The sequence below is a fragment of the Phocoena phocoena genome, chromosome 16 (genome assembly GCF_963924675.1).
Source record: "Phocoena phocoena chromosome 16, mPhoPho1.1, whole genome shotgun sequence".
In the NCBI taxonomy this organism is placed as follows: domain Eukaryota; kingdom Metazoa; phylum Chordata; class Mammalia; order Artiodactyla; family Phocoenidae; genus Phocoena; species Phocoena phocoena.
The window spans coordinates 83,889,036-83,909,181 of record NC_089234.1 but is presented as its reverse complement, the minus strand read 5'-3'; the positions used below and the strand labels follow the sequence as shown (position 1 = coordinate 83,909,181).

Here is a 20,146-nt window from a genome sequence, read left to right as displayed (position 1 = left end):
ACATATTATGTACAGATCCATCATACACTTAAGCAATTATCAGTAATGTTGTGGACTTGCTGGTCCACAACCTCATTTCCTCTTATTATTTCAACTGCTAGATAATATAGGATTTCAGGAGAAATTTATTAGATATGTCTGAGCTATAAAGTCAGAAAAACGTTTAACATAATGAGACTTCTGTTTAACTCTTACTTTGCATAAGATATGTGGCCTGTGGAAACAAAAACTTATGTTGATGCCTTTCAGAATATAGCAATTACGGTGTTCATCCTTCAACCATTACAGCATACACAAAAGGAAAAATACCCATTTTATGTTTCTAGGCTGTTAAAATATAAATTAAAAAACATGATTATAAATTAGTGATATTATGGGACACAGGATAACATAAAAACTCACACCTAGCCTTCCCCCGTGTATAACCTGGGATGTTACTCAAATATTTGGGCCTTGATTTCTTTTTAGGCAAAATTGGAGGATTGAGGCAAATAATCACTAAGGTTTCTTCTGGCTCCAAAATGCTGAAAATTAAGTGGTGGGTTGTCACTGAGTTATTTAATCCTAGAAATGACAAAAAGTACAATAGAAACAGAAAAGTTACATGCATTATCCAGGCTAGGGGAAAAAAGTCTCCTGCTGTCTCCACGTATTAAAAGTTTCTCTTCCTGTTTAGATACTTTATTTTCTCCTGTAGATGGAGAAGGAGCCAGAGGCTTTCTCTGCTCTGTGATATCACGATTACTCTGTGTCTTTTCTGCAAGGGTGTCCTGCCTACATTGTCCTGTTTTATTGCTATTATGGACAAGGAGCGTGTTTTCCTCGTGATGAAATTCTTGGTGGACCAGGACATTCTCTGGCAAATGATAGACTCCTGAGTGCTTGGTTGTATCTTGTCTTTGCTGCCAACAACCCCCCGCCTCCTGCTGCCATTTCCACCAAGGATGTTTAGTTAAGAGAGCATGTTCTAAATAGAGTACATGTAAAGTATTCCTTCTGGAGCTTTGGTCATTATGACTAGCTCGTGAGCCCTTGCAGGGCACAGACCTCGTGGTCTCTGTCTTTTATATCTTAGCACAGAATGTTGGTCAGAAGACTTTCCCAGAGTTGCTGGCCCACCCAGAAGTGGAAGACGCCTGGAATAAAAATTAGGAAAGCAGAGCATGCGTCCAGTTCTGGCACTGCCACTTTCTGGTCTTAGGACATCAGGCAGATTCTAGAACCTTTTCGTTCTTCAGTTGGTTTCTTTGAAATCACGGGGATAAATCCTTGCTCTGCTTTTCAAAGCTGACAGTAGATATAGATATGCCTTTTACATGGTATAGTTCTATCCAAGTAAAAGGTTTTCTGCTTTTTATAGTGTCACTGCTCACCCACCCGAGAGAACTCCAGTGCAGAGATTGATGATTTTACTTCATTGTGCTAGAAGATTTGTTGTGGTGGTAAATAGTCCTTTAGGACTGTCCCCTGACTGTTGTTTCCATGTTTAGCCCTGTGATATTTGCTTAGCAATGCAAGAGGAGTATTTATAGCTACAGTCAACTCTTTGTATCCACGCGTTCTCTGCATCCACCAATTCAACCAACTGCAGGTTGAAAATATGTTTTTTTAAAAAAATTCCAGAATGTTCCAGAAAGCAAAACTTGAACTTGCTGGGCACCAGCAACTGTTTACATAGCATTTACATTGTATTTACAACTATTTACATAGCATGTACATGGTGTTCGGTATTAAGTAACATAGAGATGATTTAAAGGGAGGATGTGTGTAGGTTATATGCAAATACTAGGCCCTTTAATATAAGGCACTTGCGCAGCTGCAGATTTTGGTACCGAGGGTGTCCTGGAACCAACCCCGCGGGGATACTGTAGTATGAGTGCAAAGCGGCTCCACGTGCTGAAGTTTACTAAGTGTGTAAGGACATATGGGAGGAGGGAGAGACGATTAGTTCAGAAATAATCAGAGCATTTGTGGTTAGTAAGTTCCTTGACTGTCATTGGATGAATGTTATTTCATTTAGCAAGTCGGTTTTTGGCAAATTGATTTAGAGCTGCTTTGTATATAGTAAGAGCTCAGTAAATATCGTTGATTAAATAACAAATGAAAATACAAAGTAAAATGAAGTTTAAATAGCTGAGAACTTAGAAAAGTTATGCTTATTCATATTCTAGGGCCAGCATTTTCATTTGTTGGTGTGGTCAACACATCCTGTCTAGAAACAGGTGCTGTGACCCAGGACAGAGTGAGGGGACCAGGAGTTGGGGGCACCCCAACTGTGTGTCACATAGGGTAGGAGGTGGGGTGGGGACGGGGGTGCTGGAGGGACCCTGGAGCCTGTGTTTCCTGGTCACAGGAGCTGGTTTGTACAGTGAAGAAGGAAGGGTGGGTCCAGAAGCTTTAGGTCAGCCTGTTCTCCCCAGTTTATGTACAAGGCCTCCGATGTCTGTTGGGGCCAGTGTGTCCCAATTAAATCCCCAGCCGTCGGTGCGAGAAGCAAAACAGAAGGTCGTGTCTCTGTCCGTTTCCCCCGCTCTGGTCAAATTACATCTGTTGGTCAGAAGGGGAGTTCAGTTCAGTCCAGCTGGTGTGCAGGTCATAGAAAAAAACCAACAAAAAACCTTGTCATACTCCTACAGCAGTGATTTGACTCTTTAATAAGCGAAGTCGTGTCTGCTATTTTTGCAGAATCAGGAGCATACCTTGTTAAGCTGTGTAATCTTGAGTATTTCACATAATATTTTTGACATACTGTTCCATGTCATTAAACCTTTTTAATAACATGATTGAAGATATTAATTGTTAAAGTTTGGTCATACATAAAGCAGAGGTGTGATGAAGCCCCATGGGACCACCACCCACCTCCCATAATTATCAGCATTATTTACCCTGTAATAGCTTCATCACCTCCAACCCTCACCACCCTTTCTTAATGGACTAATTTGGACAAATTCCTGGCATCATGTTATGTGAATCTCAAATACTTAAGTCTGCATCTCAAAAATGTACTTTTTAATATGCCACAATGACATCATTATATTGAAGGCACATAGAATTCATTGTTTAGGGTTAGTGTTAGGGTAGCCCTAACCCAACAGACAACACTAGTCTGTTAACTAGGCATTCACAGACTGTCTGAAACCCTGGGCGAGAATAAGTCCAGGCTGACATGGTGTGACCCATGCTTGGGCCTCTTTTCTCTCTTCCTGGAGAGACAGCATGGGAGCTTGTTGGGCAGTGCTGTGGACTTTACAGTTCCCGCCCCCCACCCCAGGTTTACCTGTCTCCTTGTGTTAACTCTGAATGACTTGTGGGTTTGGGGATGACAGCTTGATGTCTTCTTTGCAGATTTTTCAGTTGACCTTTTTTTTTTTTTTTTTTTTTTTTGTGGTACGCGGGCCTCTCACTGCCGCGGCCTCTCCCGCTGCGGAGCACAGGCTCCGGAAGTGCAGGCCCAGCGTCCATGCCTCACGGGCCCAGCCGCTCCGCGGCGTGTGGGATCCTCCCGGATAGGGGCATGAACCTGCGTCCTCTGCATCGGCAGGCAGACTCCCAACCACTGCGCCACCAGGGAAGCCCCAGTTGACCTTTTTATAATGGGTTTCCCATCTATTCATTAAGTGAACCATTAGGGATTGCAATTTTCTAATTTTGTCATTTCTTTGCATTTTTGGCTGGAATTTTCCTGTACTGAAAACTTTAATTACGAGGTATGATTATTAACCCAAAATCCAGTTCGTACTGGAAAGGCAGATTAAATGCTCTATTTATTTCCCATTAATTCTGTTACCAGTGGCTATTGGTGCACTAGCATTCTCCAGTGATGTCTATTGATTTTACTTTTCTTATTCCTTTTCATATATTCAATGTGTTTAAATTAATTGAGTCATTATTCTTTCTATACTAACATGACTTCTGACAGCTGTATAGTAAGCTGTCATCCACATAAAGCTATCCTTTTTTATCTATGTCCTTACAGTTGGACATTTTAGTTTTTCTTTCTTTCTTTTTTTTTTTTTACTAGTAACGATCCATTTATTATTGTACCAGGAACTGTGCTGAGCTCTTTATATGTGTTGTCTCATCTGATCTTCACAATAATCCTGCGATGCATCACTCTGGATAGTGACCTATGACATGTTTTCCAAAGTGGAATTTTTTGGTCAAGGGGTGAATTTTTAAAGATTACTGACACGCATGGCCAAATTGCCCCCAAAAGCTTCCGCAGTCAATTCTGATACCCACTTCTGGGTTTCAGGTTTCCCTGAGTCCAGGTTGAGGGACCCTGGAGGAAAAATCTCTCAGTGCCTGGTTGGAGGTTCCCGAGGGGGATGCCGCTTCTCCCATCCTCTGCCGGCAGACACAGTCACAGCGGCCTGCCTGGTTTTAAGGGGAGGAGCGTTTGCAGCTGGGGTGAGACCATAGGAGAGAAAACAGGAAGAGTTGAGAGGAGGCCATAGAATGAGCCTGAACACTCTGAGCAGAGCAGCCAGGAAAGGAGCCTGGAGAGACCGTGGCTGGTGAGGTGGAGAGAACAGAGGGAGCATCAGGGGGTGAGAGGAAAGTGTTATAAGGAGTCAGAGTGAGTCAACAGTGAGAATTTCCGGAGGGATTAAGCGCAGAGTGGGCTGAGCCAGGAGGGAGGGGCCAGAGGTGGCAGGTGTAGGTGATTCTGGCTAGTAGGTTTCTTCTCATTGAAGTAGAGTCAATTTACAATGTTGTGTTAGTTTCAGGTGTATAACAAAGTAAGTATTTTTCAGGTTGTATTGCACTACAAGTTATAACAAGATGTTGGGTATAATTCCTTATGCTATACAGTAAATCCTTGTTGTTTATTTTATATATAGTAGTTTGTGTCTCTTAATCCCATACTCATAATTTGTCTCTTCCCCCTCCTTGGTAACCATGAGTTTTCCTATGTCTGTGAGTTTGTTATTGTCTTGTAAATAAGTTCATCTGTATCATATTTTATTTTTCTTTGAATTTTATTTTATTTATTTTTGTATACAGCAGGTTCTTATTAGTTATCCATTTTATACATATTAGGGTATATATGTCAATCCCAATCTCCCAATTCATCCCAGCACCAGCCTTGTCACTTAATTCCCTTGGTTTCCATACGTTTGTTCTCTACATCTGTGTCTCAATTTCTGCCCTGAAAACCTGTTCATCTGTACCATTTTTCTAGGTTCCACATATATGCGTTAATATATATTTGTTTTTCTCTTTATGACTTACTTCACTCTCTCTGTATGACAGTCTCTAGATCCATCCACGTCTCTACAAATGACCCAATTTCATTCCTTTTTATGGCTGAGTAATATTCCATTGTATATATGTACCATACTTTATCCATTCATCTGTCAGTGGGCATTTATGTTGCTTCCATGTCCTGGCTATTGTAACTAGTGTGGCAATGAACATTTGGGTGTATGTGTCTTTTTGCATTATGGTTTTCTCTGGGTATATACCCTGTAGTGGGATTGCTGGGTCATATGGTAATTCTATTTTTTTAAGGAACCTCCATACTGTTCTCCATAGTGGCTGTATCAATTTACATTCCCGCCAACAGTGCAAGAGGGTTCCCATTTCTTTTTTTTTTTTTTTGGTGGTATGCGGGTCTTTCACTGCTGTGGCCTCTCCCGTTGCGGAGCACAGGCTCCGGATGTGCAGGCCCAGCAACCATGGCTCACAGGCCTAGCCGGCCCGCGGCATGTGGGATCTTCCCGGACCGGGGCACGAACCCGTGTCCCATGCATCAGCAGGCGGACTCTCAACCACTGTGCCACCAGGGAAGCCCGAGGGTTCCCTTTTCTCCACACCCTCTCCAGCATTTATTGTGTGTAGATTTTCTGATGATGTCTATTCTAACTGGTATGAGGTGATACCTCATTGTGGTTTTGATTTGCATTTCTCTAATAATTAGTGATGTTGAGCAGCTTTTCATGTGCTTCTTGGCCATCTGTATGTCTTCTTTGGAGAAATGTCTATTTAGGACTTCTGCCCATTTTTAGATTGGGTTGTTTGGTTTTTTAATATTGAGCTGCATGAGCTGTTTATATATTTTGGAGATTAATCCTTTGTCCATTGATTCATTTGCAAATATGTTCTCCCATTCTGAGGGCTGTCTTTTCGTCTTGTTTGCACTTTCCTTTGCTGTGCAAAAGCTTTTAAGTTTCATTAGGTCTCATCTGTTTATTCTGGGTTTTATTTCCATTACTCTAGGAGGTTGGTCAAAAAAGATCTTGCTGTGATTTATGTCAAAGAGTGTTCTTCCTATGTTTTCCTCTAAGGGTTTTATAGTGTCCGGTCTTACATTTAGGTATCTAGTTCATTTTGAGTTTATTTTTGTGTATGGTGTTAGGGAGTGTTCTAATTTCATTCTTTTACATGTAGCTGTCCAGTTTTCCCAGCACCACTTATTGAAGAGGCTGTCTTTTCTCCACTGTATATCCTTGCCTCTTTTGTCATAGATTAGTTGACCATAGGTAAGTGGGTTTATCTCTGGGCTTTCTATCCTGTTCCATTGATCTATATTTCTGTTTTTGTGCCAGTACCATATTGTCTTGATTACTGTAGATTTGTAGTATGCTCTGATGTCAGGGAGTCTGATTCCTCCAGCTCCGTTTTTTTCCCTCAAGACTGCTTTGGCTATTCGGGGTCTTTTGTGTCTCCATACAAATTTTAAGGTTTTTTTTTTTTTTAATTTTAAGGTTTTTTGTTCTAGTTCTGTAAAAAAAAAAAAAAATGCCATTGGTAATATGATAGGGATTGCATTGAATCTGTAGATTGCTTTGGGTAGTATAGTCATTTTCTCAATATTGATTCTTCCAATCCAAGAACATGGTATATCTCTCCATTTGTTGGTGTCACCTTTAATTTATTTCATCAGTGTCTTATAGTTTTCTGCATACATGTCTTTTGTCTCCCTAGGTAGGTTTATTCCTAGGTATATTACTCTTTTTGTTGCAGTGGTAAGTGGGAGTGTTTCCTTAATTTCTCTTTCAGATTTTTCATCATTAATGTATAGGAATGCAAGAGATTTCTGTGCATTAATTTTGTATCCTGCAACTTTACCAAATTCATTGATTAGCTATAGTAATTTTCCGGTACCATCTTTAGGATTCTCTATGTATAGTATCATATCATCTGCAAACAGTGACAGTTTTACTTCTTTTCCAATTTGTATTCCTTTTATCTCTTTTTCTTCTCTGATTGCCATGGCTAGGACTTCCAAAACTATGTTGAATAATAGTGGCAAGAGTGGACATCCTTATCTTGTTCCTGATCTTAGAGGAAATGGTTTCAGTTTTTCACCATTGAGGATGATGTTGACTGTGGGTTTGTCATATATGGCCTTTATTATGTTGAGGTAGGTCCCCTCTATGCCCACTTTCTGGAGAGTTTTTATCATAAATGGGTGTTGAATTTTGTCAAAAGCTTTTTCTGCATCTATTGAGACGATCATATGGTTTTTCTTCTTCAATTTGTTAATATGGTGTATCACATTGATTGATTTGCATATACTGAAGAATCCTTGCATCCTTGCGATAAAACCCACTTGATCATGGTGTATGATCCTTATAATGTGTTGTATTCTGTTTGCTCGTATTCTGTTGAGGATTTTTGCATCTATATTCATCAGTGATATTGGTCTGTAATTTTTCTTTTTTTGTAGTATGTTTGTCTGGTTTTGGTATCAGGCTGATGGTGGCCTCGTAGAATGAGTTTAGGAGTGTTCCTTCTTGTGCAATTTTTTTGGAAGAGTTTGAGAAGGATGGGTGTCAGCTCTTCTCACAATGTTTGATAGAATTCACCCGTGAAGCCTTCTGGTCCTGGACTTTTGTTTGTTGGAAGATTTTTAATCACAGTTTCAATTTCATTACCTGTGATTGGGCTGTTCATATTTTCGATTTCTTCCTGGTTTAGTCTTGCAAGGTTGTACCTTTCTAAGAGTTTTTCCATTTCTTCCATGTTGTCCATTTTATTGGAATAGAGTTGCTTGTAGTAGTCTCTTAGGATGATTTGTATTTCTGTGGTGTCTGTTGTAACTTCTCATGTTTCATTTCTAATTTTATTGATTTGAGTCCTCTGCCTCTGTTTCTTGATGACTTTGGTTAATGGTTTATCAATTTTGTTTATCTTCTCAAAGAACCAGCTTTTAGTTTTATTGATATTTGCTATTGTTTTCTTTGTTTTTATTCCATTTATTTCTGCTGTGATCTTTATGATTTCTTTCCTTCTGATAACTGTGGGTTTTGTTTGGGTCTTCTTTCTCTAGTTCCTTTAGGTGTAAGGTTAGATTATTAATTTGAGATTTTTCTAGTTTCTTGAGGTAGGCTTGTATAGCTATAAACTTCCATCTTAGAACTGCTTTTGGTGCATCCCATAAGTTTTGGATTGTCGTGATTTCATTGTCATTTGTCTCTAGGTATTTTTTGATTTCCTCTGTGAGCTCTTGGTTATTTAGTAATGTATTGTTTAGCCTCCATGTGTTTGTGTTTTTTATGTTTATTTCCTTGTAATTGATTTCTAATCTCATAGCGTTGTGGTCAGAAAAGATGCTTGATATGTATTCAGTTTTCTTAAGTTTACTGAGGCTTGATTTGTGACCCAAGGTGTGATCTATCCTGGAGAATGTTCTGTGTGCACTTGAGAAGAAAGTGTAATGTGCTGTTTTTGGATGGAATGTCGTATAAATATCAATCAAATCTATCTGGTCTATTTTGCCGTTTAAAGCTTGTGTTTCCTTATTAATTTTCTGTTTGGATGATCTGTCCATTGGTGTAAGTGGGGTGTTAAAGTCCCCTATATTATTCTGTTACTGCCAATTTCTTCTTTATAGCTGTTAGCACTTGCCTCTGAATTGAGGTGATCCTATATTGGGTGCATATATATTTATAATTGTTACATCTTTTTCTTGGATTGATCCCTTGATCAATTATGTGGTATCCTTCCTTGTCTCTTGTAACATTCTTTTTTTAAAGTCTATTTTATCTGATATTAGTATTGTTACTCCAGCTTTTACTGATTTCCATTTGCATGGAATATGTTTTTCCGTCCCCTCACTTTCAGTCTGTATGTGTCCCTAGGTCTGAAGTGAGTCTCATGTAGCCAGCATATATATGGATCTTTTTTTTGTATCCATTCATCCAATCTATGTATTTTGGTTGGAGCACTTAATCCATTCACGTTTAAGGTAATTATCGATATGTATGTTCCTATTACCATTTTTTAAATTGTTTTGGGCTTGTTTGTGTTAGGTCCTTTTCTTCTCTTGTGTTTCTCACTTAGAGAAGTTCATTTAGCATTTGTTTTAGAGCTGGTATGGTGGAACTGTATTCTCTTAGGTATTGCTTGTCTGTAAAGGTTTTGATTTCTCCCTGGAATCTGAATGAGATCCTTGCCGGGTAGAGTAATCTTGGTTGTAGTTTCCTCCCATTTATTCCTTTAAATATGTCATGCCACTCCCTTCTGGCTTGTAGAGTTTCTGCTGAGAAATCAGAGATTAACCTTATGGGAGTTCCCTTGTATGTTATTTGTCATTTTTCCCTTGCTTCTTTCAATAATTTATTTTGTCTTTAATTTTTGCCAATTTGATTAGTATGTGTCTTGATGTGTTTCTCCTTGTGTTTATCCTGTATGGGACTCTGTGTACTTCCTGGACTTGGGTGGCTATTTCCTTACCCATGTTAGGGAACTTTTCGACTATAATCTCTTCAAATATTTTCTTGGGTCCTTTCTCTCTCTTCTCCTTCTGGGACCCCCATCATGCAAATGTTGTTGCGTTTAATGTTGTCCCAGAGGTCTCTTAGACTGTCTTCATTTCTTTTCATTCTTTTTCTTTATTCTGTTCTGCAGCAGTAAATTCCACCATTCTGTCTTCCAGGTCACTTATCCATTTTTGTGCCTCAGTTATTCTGCTATTGATTCCTTCTAGTGTAGTTTTCAGTTATTGTATTGTTCATCTCTGTTTGTTTGTTCTTTAATTCTTCTAGGTCTTTGTTAAGCATTTCTTGCATCTTCTCGATCTTTGCCTCCATTGTTTTTCCGAGGTCGTGGATAATCTTCACTATCATTCTGAATTTTTTTCTGGAAGGTTGCCTATCTCCACTTCATTTAGTTGTTTTTCTGGGGTTTTATCTTGTTTCTTCATCTGGTATATAGCCCTCTGCCTTTTCATCTTGTCTCCCTTTCTGTGAATGTGGTTTTTGTTCCACAGGCTGCAGGATTGTAGTTCTTCTTGATTCTGCTGTCTGTCCTCTGGTGGTTGAGGCTCTCTGCGAGGCTTGGGCAGGTTTTCTGATGGGAGTGACTGGTGGTGGCTAGAGCTTTGTGTTGCTCTGGTGAGCAGAGTTCAGTAAAATTTTAATCCTCTTGACTGCTGATGAGTGGGTCTGGGTTCCCTCCCTGTTGGTTGTTTGGCCTGAGGTGACCCAACACTGGAGCCTACCTGGGCTCTTTCGTGGGGCTAATGGCAGACTCTGGGAGTGCTCCCACCAAGGAATACTTCTCAGAACTTCTGTTCCAGTGTCCTTGTCCCCATGGTGAGCCACAGCCACCCCCCACCTCTGCAGGAGACCCTCCAACACTAGCAGGTAGGTCTGGTTCAGCCTCCTATGGGGTCACTGCTCCTTCCTCTGAGTCCCAATGCGTACACTACTTTGTCTGTGCCCTCCAACAGTAGAGTGTCTGTTTCCCCCAGTTCTGTTGAAGTCCTGCAATCAAATCCCGCTAGCCTTCAAAGTCTGATTCTCTAGGAATTCCTCCTCCCGTTTTCGGACCCCCAGGTTGGGAAGACTGATGTGGGGCTTAGAACCTGCACTCCAGTGGGTGGACTTCTGTAGTTAAGTTTTCTCCAGTTTGTGCGTCACCCACCCAGCAGTCATGGGGTTTGATTTCACGGTGGCTGTGCCCCTCCTACCGTCTTATTGTGGCTTCTCCTTTGTCTTTGGATGTGGGGTATCTTTTTTGGTGAGTTCCAGCGTCTTCCTGTTGATGATTGTTCAGCAGTTAGTTGTGATTCCAGTGCTCTCACAAGAGGGAGTGAGAGCACGTCCTTCTACTCCATCATCTTGAACCAAATCCCCTATATCGTATTTTAGATTCTACATATAAGTGATATCACATGGTGTTTGTCTTTTTCTTTCTGACTTACTTCGCTTACTATGATAATCTGTGTCCATCCATGTAGCTGCAAATGGCATTATTTCATTCTTTATGGCAAAATAATATTCCATTGTATATATGTCGCAATGGAACATTACTTGGAATATTCCAAGTAATTCCAATAATACTTGGGATGGAATACCACATCATCTTTATTCATCTGTTGATGGACATTTAGGTTGCTTTCATATCTTCGCTATCGTAAATAGTGGTGCTATGAACTTTGGGGTGCATATATTTTTGAAACATTTTTTTGGAGATTTGCCCAAAGGTGGAATTGGTAAGTCATATGGTAGTTCTATTTTTAATTTTTTGAGAAACGTCCATAGTGCTTTTTGTTGTTACTGCACCAATTTACATTCCCACCCACAAATTATGAAGGTTCCCTTTTCTCCACATCCTCTTCAACATTTGTTATTTGTATACTTTGTGATGATATACCTGGCAGTTTTGATGTGCAAGGAAACCAAGAAATGGGACAGTAGCTGGCGGTGGGGAATGATGTGGGCTCATGGAGATTTTTTTTACAGTTTAAGCATGTATTTGTGATTCTGGAATCGTCCAGTCTAGAAGGGCGTCTTCATGATTCAGAGAGAGAAGGAACAATTAGAGTGAAGTTCCATGCATGCAACAAGGAATTAGATCCAGGACACAGAGGGAAGAACTTGCTTTTGTCTGGATCAGGGTGTCCATTGTGAAGCGTAGGCAGAGGAGGGTGCAGGTGTGGGTGTTCTGCGTATACACTTTGTCCCAGATCCTTGCATTTTCTCAGTAAATTATTTGAGAGGGTCATCATCTCCTCATTGGAAAGAGTGGGATGAGGGGGGCGACTGGAAGCTGAGTTGAGAATGCAGAGCAGGGTTGGGCCTGATTGACGTTTATAGTCAAGATAGTAAAGTGAGAACAGGCAGTGTGTGTGTGTCTTTCTTCTGTGGTGTTGAGGTGCTCAGGTGCAGGCGGAGGGGAGGGTGGGCCAGGCTGGAGTGTGTGTGAGTTTCCAGGCTGACGTGACAGAGGGAGAGGGAAGTGGGGGCCTGGTTGTGGTGTGGTGGTGGAGCCTGGGATCGACCGGCATGGGTGGCAGTAACCATGTAACCGTGACTGATTCAAGGCCCATGTGGAGGATGAAGGTTTAGTGGAGATTCTAGAGGCAGAGCCAAAAGAGTCGTGTTGGGGATTAGATGTCCACACACTGGTTCACTGGTGACCTGCTCTGGGCCAGGCCTCCCTTGAGGTTCTGGGTGAAAGTGGTGAACAGACACCAGCATCTGCTGAAATGGAGCTGACACTCCGTGAGGAGGAGTGGCCCACGGGCTCGCAGGAGCTCAGGGCCCGGCTCTGGAGGCTGAAGGGAATAATGGGACAGGGTGGTAGGTGCTGTTTTAGGGAGGGTGGGGGAAGTGACAGTTGAGGAGAGATGTGGGTGAGTGAGAAAGTGTTGGTCATGCAAGTCCCGGGGCAGAGTGCTCTGGTGCGGGAGTGCCGGGTGGTGCCCAGGGAGCTGCAAGAGGCAGCGGGAGGTGGGCCTTGTGTCACAGCCTCAGCCCGAGGGGGACAGGGAGCCCTGAGGGCTGAGTGAACTTGGATGCGGGCCTGGCGCAGGCGGCCCGGCCGGGGGATGGACGGGCCGGGTCCTGCGGGGTGAAGGCAGGACTCACGGTCACGGGTGAGTTACCTCCATGAGCGTCGGTGACGATGATGATGGGGTCGAGGGGAGACCAGGGTGTTGAGTGAGGAGGTGGAGGGCTTAGTGAGGGATGGAAGGGCCAGAAGGAGTGGACGCTGCAGGAAGAGGGCCGGCGGGAGTGTCAAGGGCGCTGAGTGTTTGGAGGAGTCACATCGTTTGAAAGTGCTTGTGGAATCAAGAAGTCACCCCCACTCCCTGTCCCTAAGCGTGTGGGATTGCACGTGACATATTCATCCCAGAGGCCTGTGAGAGGAAGGCCTGGGGCATCCGGGCTGGTGTGAAGGCAGGGAGGTGAGGGCAGGGCTCCCAGCCCAGGGCGAGTTTGCCACCAGGGGGACACTCAGGGCTGTTAGAGCTGGAAGTGCTGCCCAGGGGGAGGTGCTCTGGTGAAGGGTGTTCGCCCTCAGGGCACGAAGCTCTGGGGCTGTGCTTCCACGCTGCTCCCCTACCACTGCTCATGAGGTTTTGGCTTGATGAACACATACACGTTCATTCACTGTGGGACACACAAACGTGAGATCCTGTCTCCCTGTTTTACGTCGTATACAAGATTGAGTTGTAGGAAGGAACTATTTAGCTTTCTGGCCATTTGCAGAGCTACTGTAAGATGGTCTGCATAAGATGAGTTTACTGTAATGACAATCACTTGAGAACTGAGGGATGTGGTTTCCTAGGTGTGTGGGTCCAGTTAGGTGCAGGCAAACTTAAGTTATGTAGGAAAAGGAGTTCAGTTTCCCCTCAGAAAATGTCCTGGGAGACCTGCAAATGCTCTCTAGTGACCCACAGGAACGGAGAAAACAGAGAGCCTCTTTTGCCCTGCTTTGTCATTCTACGTATGAGAGGTAGATTTTGAATTTAGTTTTATTTTACAAACAAACATAGGAAGAGGCACTAAAATTGCATGGAAACCATCCTGCAGAACTGAACATGTATACGTTTGAAATTTAGATGTGACTGATGTGTAGAGTGAGGGCTGGCCCTGCACAACCCCAAGCTGAGAATGCTTTTTACATTTTTAAAAGTTGTTCAAAACCAAGCCAAACCAAGGAAGAATGTGTAGCAGAGAGCTTAGTTGGCCCTTAAAGCCTAAAATATTTTCTATTTGGTCCTTTGCAGTGAAAGTTTGCTGACCCCTGGTCTAGACCAATATTTCATTTCCAGTTCTGACCATGATGTGAATGAGTCTTTATCACAGAATCATAACATTGTATTCATTCAGAATTCCTGAAAGTGTTCATTGGTTCTTCTGTGCTAGTGGACAGGTCTGCAGGATGTATGCTGGCTGTCAGAGAGTTCATGTTATAGTGAGGGGGGTAGACATTAAACAAATAATGAACTAAAGTAATTAATGACAAAGAGGAGCTCTGAAGGGAGCCGGGAGAGTGCAGAAGGGGGTCACTGGGAACTTTTCTGGATATGGGACTTTACTCTAAATTTGAAGACTGAACCTGCTGATAGAGGGAGGGTCGGAGCAGCGGGAACTGAGTGACCCTGGAGACTTCCTGTTTCTTCCACTGTAGATGATTAGTGCAGAAGCCAGCAAAACCATTCTCTGAAGGATAGTGAGTTGATAGTGACTAGAGTCAGACAGATGAGGGGCTGGCCTACGGCTCTCGGCTCTGGGTGACCAGTGAGAGCAGACGCCGGGTTACCCCCTCATCGCTCTGCTCTCCCCGCGGCCGGGACTCAGAGCCACGGGACCAGGTGGGCCTGGGCCGCAGCCAACGCTCTCGTCTCCATGTGCCTCTCTTCTCTTGTCTCTCTTCGGGAAGTAATAGAAACCTCAAGTGTAGACCTACCCTAGAGTGATGTTTCTGAGGCTCATATGAGAAGATGTTGAGTTTCTGTCACTCTCCTCTTCACGGAGGCATTTTCTGTGGGCCAGCCCTGTCCCCTTCCAGTGGCTGGTGCCTGCCTCCCTGCCCACCCCGTTCCTGCCCCCCGACAGCCACCCCTCAGACTGTGAGGCAGCCACTGACATTTCTTAGCCCAAATGGTGACTACTGGCTGCCTCCTCAGAGAGCCACCGGCCGGTTGACAAAGAGTGGAAGGAGGATTTCCAGTGAAACCCAAAAGGCTGGGTCTTCTTCAGATGGAAGAGGATGTAGGTCCCATCACGTGTCCCATTCTCTTTGGAGGCGGGGAGGTATTGTGGGGATGGGAGAGCGACCCAGATCTGTCCTTTCCCGTGTGGTACCCAGGCCCACCTGCAGAGTATTCCCTGTGCACGGCAAAGCCTTGGCAACAGTGCTACCCCAGCTGTGTTTGTCGGCCCCTCCTCCGGGAGTCTGAGCCAGGGGACCCGCCAGTGCACCTGCTTAACGACCGTGTCTCCCCTGCAGGGCGAACTCTGCTGGAGAAGCTGTTCAACCAGCAGGAGAACGGGCCTCCAGAAGAAGCAGAGAAGTTCTGCTCGCGGATCATAGCCATGGGTCTCCTTCTTCCTTTCGGTGACTGCTTCAGGGAGCCGTGTGGTCAGGATGCCCAGTCCAGCTCAGCTCCGTTTGATGTAAGTAGGAGAATTCACAGAACTCAATGGCTGTGAAGCAGATTGCAGTGGAAACAGCAGCTCTGATGTGTGTCTACCAATCGCCCTGTAATTTAAAGACCCGCATGGGATGCAGGCCTTCCTGCCCCTGCCACTCAACAGCTTAGCACATCTGTTTCCTTTATGACTAGGGTATTCTTAAGTATACTTGCCAAACCTCCTTTTCTTAACAGATGGCCACTTTTGGCAGTTTTCTAGCCTGCTTTAACCAGTGATGGTTTTTAAGTGGCTCTGAGTCGGTATTTCTGACTTAGCTGGTCATGTACATACCTTCAGAAGCAGCTCTGAGGGCAGGGTCTTTGTTCCCAGAAGGCAGCAGGTTTATGCGGGCTTTGGAGCACTATTCCTGTGAGTTCATGGCTCATCCAGGTACTAACTGTTGACACGAAGCAGCACTGTCTGCTTCCTCCCCAGCTCCCACTCACCAAGAGGGTTAATACTTCAGAACAGTCATTCTCAAGCTGTTTGATAACTCATAACAAATAACAGCACAGCTGGGTTGTTGCTTCCAGACCAGAGTATTGCTCATCTTTCTCATGTATGTGGTACGTGTGCGACCCTGGGGGTTGTAATGAGCAGACTTTTTCATGAGGAAAGTGGAGTCTGCTTGGCTCCCTCTGTGGAGCTCGGAGTGTATGAGGCAGGGTACAGGTCTCATCCTTGTAGGTTGGTTACATCTGTGCCCTGCTTCTGACCGCACTCCTTATCCTCTGTGTGTGCGCGACTGAAAGAGGGGTTTGAAGATGATGGAAATGAGCCCTGGCTGAGATCAAGAAGTGATAGTAAATAACAAAACATCCATATGCGCCTGTTTTTCTTCTTCCTGTTCTTTACCCATCACAACTGTGGTCTCCTTTCAGTATTAGGAAAATAAACCACATAAAATATTATGAGATCTTCCTGATACTTCTCATGTGGAAGAAGATTCCCTGGGATGTACTGTGACTTGTGAAGCTTCCTTCTTAAGATAAACTGATCTATCTATCTGTCTGTCTATCTATCATCTATCCATCCATCTATCAGTCGTCTATCTGTCTGTCCCTCTATCCATTCATGACATTGCAGCTAGCCACTGCTCGGTAGATCTTTTTCTTCTATGAGAAAAATTGGATAATTAAATTTTCCCTCCCTTTTCCTTTTTGAAAGGTGTGTTATTACAGGTACAGAACCTGGGGACAGTTGTGAGCTAAGAGCTTTATTGAGCTGTGTTCTAGAAGATACATCAGTTTGCAACTAGGAATTAGAAGAATTATGGGACAGACAGAGGCAAACGCTAGCTGTGCCTCACACTTGCTTTTGGATTAAAACTATTCCCAAGTTGACTGCATTTTCTTCCCTTAAAGCTCAGAAATAAAGTCTTATCAGTCAATAAATGTGGAATTGGAGTAAACTGAAAAGAATAGAATAACCCTTTCCCTCCTTTTGTAAAAAATTACTGAACTAGCTGTTTCTTACCTCCTACTTCCTCCATTCTTGTGTTAGAGAGACTAGTAACCCCTCCCGGCCTTGTCATTTTGGGGGGCAGCCGGCTATGGCATAGAGAGTGACAAGCAAAATGAATGCAGTCCCTTAATATGGGATGAAATAATTCTCTCAGAGTGGGGAATTTCTTTTGCAAGTTTGTGCGGTTGCATTTTCTCACTTTATTCATGGCTCTGTGCTACCTTTCTACTTTCATGCCAAACCTAACACAAAACAAATAGGAGACATTCTTCCAGATACTTAAATGGCAGTTCAACAGCAGAAATGTGCATTTATTGTATGCATAATTGAGGATTTTCTGCAAAGCTCAGAAGAGCTAACAGTACAGGGAGTTATGCAAACTGAGGCATTAGTGAGGGAAGGGGGAGGAATGCACTTTGTGTAGGGAGAGCAGTTTCTGATAATTAGCCTCTCTGCTGGTTGCCAGAAAGTTGCTGCTAGGAGGATTTTTCACCAACAGTTCTCTTGAGGACAGTTGCCCTTTGAGACACAACAGGAATAAGCTCATGACAGGTCCTCTTCCCACCCCTAATTTTGCTCCTTTCCCTGAGAGCATCCCCCTTTATCTCCGTCCACACGGAATTAGAGCCCCAGAGTTTGATCTGGAGATCTTTTTCATGCAGTTTATGGATTGGCCTACTTCAGTCAACCCTCTTGATTCAGTTCCATGTTATTTTATACATTTTTAGGGCCTAACATTTTGCTTTAGAGATGCTATGGAAAATGTGAAAGAATTTCACATTTTCTCTCACATTTTAACTTGGTTGAAACTTCAAGAATACTGAAAAGCAAATAGTTTTGAGTGATAATGTTCATTCATTCATTCACAAATGTTTACTGACTGCACCCTCTATGCCAGGCAGTGTTCTAGGCTCCAGAGATGTATTAGTGAGCAAGAGAACTAAGATTCCTGTTCTCCGTATTTACATCCTGTTCACAGTGGAGCTAGACGGAGAAAACACAAACATGTAGTGGAGGTAATGGGCTTACATCAGATTCTGATAAGTGCTGTGAAGGAAGTGAACCTGTGGAATATGGTCAGTGAAGGGGGGGTGGGGAGAGTGTAGAAGGAAGCCCCGCATGTAATGTCAGGAGCCCTGAGGGGAGGTCAGAGGGAAGGTCCCCCCAGGAGCCCAGAGGCAAGTGCAAGTGCCCCTGGGGTAGCACAGACACGGCCTGAGGACAGAAAGGACTACAGAGCCAGGACGTTCAGGGTCTTGAAAGCCATGGAAGGATAATGCGTTTTTTTAAGTGGGAGCTTTTAGAGGGTTGTGCAGGGGAAGAGCGTGTTTGTTTCGTGCTGCGCATGGCTTATGGGACCTGGCCTTGGGTGCTGTTCCAGGGGCTGAAGCAGGAGCTGGAACAGCAGGGGGCTGCCGCAGGAGCCCAGCGAGAGCCAGTGGAGGAGACAGAGGGGGCGGTGGGTGTGGGAGTGGTCCTGCCCTGCTGGTGGAGCTAATGGGACCTCCGGGGCTTAGACGAGGAGGGCGATGGAAAAGGGAATCAAAGATGCTGGTGCTGGTCAAAGGTGCTGGTCTTAAGTGTCTGGTGGGTGTTTGCGCCGTTTACTGAGGCCGAGAAGATAGGCCAGTTTTAGGAGGAAAGTATTGTAAAGACAGAACCGGTGTTCCTTATGTACTTTTCTTGAATAAAATTCTGTTTATTTAGAAAACTAATAACCTAGCATATCACCTGATGAACAATAGGTTTTGCTTTCTGCTGAGTGGAACATCATTGACTTAAGGCCGTGACACTTAACCTTTCTTCAGCCACTGAAAAGGGCTGACAGCCCTTTTCATAGTCACATTTTCTCAAATCAGAAAGAAAGATTGAGCTCCTTTAATAGCCAGTAGCATTGCCATTATCCTCACCTTTGCTTTTTGCTTTGTTTGTTTCTTTGTGTTTTATATCTCAAATAAAACTAATCTAGAGCAATTCTGAAGATAGCAAGGGAAAATATAGGAATAATCCTCCTGCCTGCAGCTTGGTAACATGTGTTGTTGAGTTGTGGATTGTGTTCTCTGTGGTCTGAGGAAAGACTTTCTTCTTTTGGAACCTGTTTTACTCATCTGTCAGGTGTGAGGGAAACTCTCTCTTGAAATATTTAGCATGGTTTCTAAATCCTTAGAAATAGCAAAGCATTCACTATTGTGACACACCACATACTTGAAGTTTTGGGCCACTGCCCTGCTACCTGTGGGCAAGGCATCTCAGCCTGCTGCCCACCACGGACCCTGGCTCATTGCCCCTTAGGTGTGGACGGAGGTCATTTTGCCAGAGTACGTTCAGGATATGGTCCCTTAAGACTCCTTCTCCTTAGAATGCCTTTATTCAAATTGAGACCCTTTTTCTGGGTCATATTCATCAGCAGCTGTTTTCAGCAAACCACAATTATCTTACGTAATTGTTGATTATCCATTAGCAAGCTCCTCTAGGATTTCTCCAGTCATAACTATGTCAGGTATCACATAAACTCTTTACATGACAAAAAATAAAGCAAGTATACATGGCCCAAGGATTTTGGCAGGATTATATGGTTTTATCTACCTAATCCTTTAAAACAGATCTTAAACGTCTTTCTAGTAGAATATTTTTGGATGGGCTGTTTTGGGTTTGGCAGATCTGCTGATTTAGGTAAATATGTAGTGATCCCCATGTTTTCCGCATGGGTGGAAGCCTTTCATGTGTGTATACGGACATAGGTTTGGAGGAGTATATTCTTGAGGCTAGAATTACAGAGAAGGGAGACGTGAAAATCCAGGCCAGAAAGGAATAAGAGAAACGTGATCTTGAACCTGTTGAAAAATGTCATAAATCAACACCAAGATCAGCCACTTCCAGAAACCGAATGAAATGCAATCTCCTCACTGTCATCTGTAGCCAAAATGGAGACTTCAGTGACAAACAGAAATGATCATTTGTATTTAAGTTCTTTTTTTTTTTCAGAGCAAAGAATACTTAGATGCTGTTTAGTCAAACCCACACGAATACTTTCCTGAGAAGCAATAAAAGCTATGACAATGTCTTTTAACTCTGAGAGAGCATGTGTGTATATAAAGCTGTATTTTTACTTTTGAAACATTACATACAGTATTAACTCTCAGAAGTTGCTTCATTTGAAATGTTGTATTAAAATTATACTTAATTTTTAGCCCAGCTTTTAAAATTATTTTAGCTGAAATATTTATTTTCCCTGCAGACTTCTCTCTAATGTCAGCATAGAAGTCAGTAGTAAAATGGAAGATTTTATTTTCTGAATTCAT

The 20,146-nt window shown here is 43.1% G+C and overlaps 1 protein-coding gene across 1 annotated transcript in view; it reads left to right on the top strand.

Annotated features, from left to right (window-relative positions):
* Window positions 1-20,146, top strand: part of FMN2 (formin 2) — a 321,516-nt gene that overhangs the window by 20,029 nt on the left and 281,341 nt on the right. Inside the window, exons 3-4 of the mRNA XM_065893942.1 lie at window positions 14,755-14,957; window positions 15,196-15,362. Of these exons, the coding sequence (XP_065750014.1) occupies window positions 14,755-14,957; window positions 15,196-15,362 (370 nt within the window). The remainder of the gene's footprint in view (window positions 1-14,754; window positions 14,958-15,195; window positions 15,363-20,146) is intronic.